Source organism: Grampus griseus, assembly GCF_964374135.1.
Source record: "Grampus griseus genome assembly, chromosome: 12".
In the NCBI taxonomy this organism is placed as follows: domain Eukaryota; kingdom Metazoa; phylum Chordata; class Mammalia; order Artiodactyla; family Delphinidae; genus Grampus; species Grampus griseus.
In genome coordinates, this window is record NC_139006.1 from 34,385,240 (window position 1) to 34,386,603 (window position 1,364).

General features: G+C 44.7%; 1 protein-coding gene across 1 annotated transcript; it reads right to left on the reverse strand.

Moving 5' to 3' along the window:
* Positions 1 to 221: 221 nt before the first annotated feature.
* Positions 222 to 527, reverse strand: LOC309831183 (large ribosomal subunit protein eL31-like; the record flags this gene model as incomplete). The annotated part of the gene is made up of 1 exon (XM_082668180.1): positions 222 to 527. One exon carries the CDS (start codon positions 525 to 527, stop codon positions 222 to 224), a length of 306 nt encoding a protein of 101 aa, XP_082524306.1.
* Between the last annotated feature and the right edge of the window lie 837 nt (positions 528 to 1,364).

Genomic DNA, 1,364 nt, shown 5'->3' on the forward strand with positions numbered 1-1,364 from the left:
AAAAGTCTATCTTTCCCACTAGATTGTGAACTTCTTGAGGTCTTGCATCTCCAGAGCAAGTTTTCAGCCTATGGTAGGTTTTCGATACATTTTTGTTTGTTTGTTTGTTTTTGGTTTTGGCCGTTCTATACCTTTCTTGGCCAATCAACATTTAGTTCTCATCTACATCAACTAGCTGTAGATTTTTGAAAAGTGGTGACAGGTACGTAGGTAACCAACGTTTAGAGCTTGTTTGGTGAAACTTCATCGTCATCATACTTTCTGGACAACGGCCCATGGATACGGTATGGAACATTCCCTATTCCTTTGGCCCAGATGGCTTTGTTGAGCCTGGCGTCAATGTGTACATCTGGAGTCCCCGTCTCCTTCATTGCAAATTTCCGGATTTCTCTGAGTGCCCGAGAGGCACGCTCCTTGAAACCCATTCCATGGAAGCACCTGTGAATGTTGATGGTGTATTCTCTGGTCACCACCTCGTTGATGGTGAAGCGGCCCTTCTTCTCACCACCCTTCTTTGTGGGAGCCATCCTGCCCTGCCTGGGTTGGAAAGGAATCCATACATGTTTATTAAATGAATAAGTAAGCAAGCAACCTGAATAGGTAACTTATATGAGAGATATGCCATCTGCGTTCTGTCCTCTCACTGGTCTATTTGTTCTGTGCCGGCTGCAAAGAGAGAGAAGAAATCATGCTGGAGACCCTGGGAGGAATTGGAGAGAGGCCTAGAACCGTGTCCCAGGAAACAGATGAGTGCCCGTCTAGTGGTGGCAGCAAGGAGTGAACCAAGATGACACAACCAAAGGGTCCTGTGCATCTGGATGTCTCACCTGCCCTGGATGTCTGAGCAGGGGGCAGAAAGAGGGTCTCCACAAACTGCTGCTGCAGTATCTTCTTCCAAGTCATTCATTTTCTCAATCCCCACTATTCCAGCCTTAGTTCAGTTACTTCCAAGAACATGGGCCTCCCAGCAACAGGGGAAGGAACGTGTAATCCAAGCCCAAATGACACAAACACCAAAATCCCCACCGTCTTTTCCATAGCACGGTTATCTGGATTCAAGAGCCATTTGCCTACGTGGTAACACATCGTTGGCACTTAAACATCTCTGCAGTAAAACCATAGTAAATATTCAAGCCACATTAATCTCCCTTCAAACTGAGGTGACAGCTAGGACTTTATTCCTCGTGCAAAGGGATAAATTGCTTTAGGAGACTACTTTTAGGTGTGCCCAGTCTCGTAGAATATATTCTTTTGTTATGATGATTATCCAATGTTTTAATTTTTAATGGGAAATACAAGCACAAGTTCCAAATTTTAAGAAGAAATTGTTTACAGCGAAATTAGGTCTCCCTCTTACCCCTGGC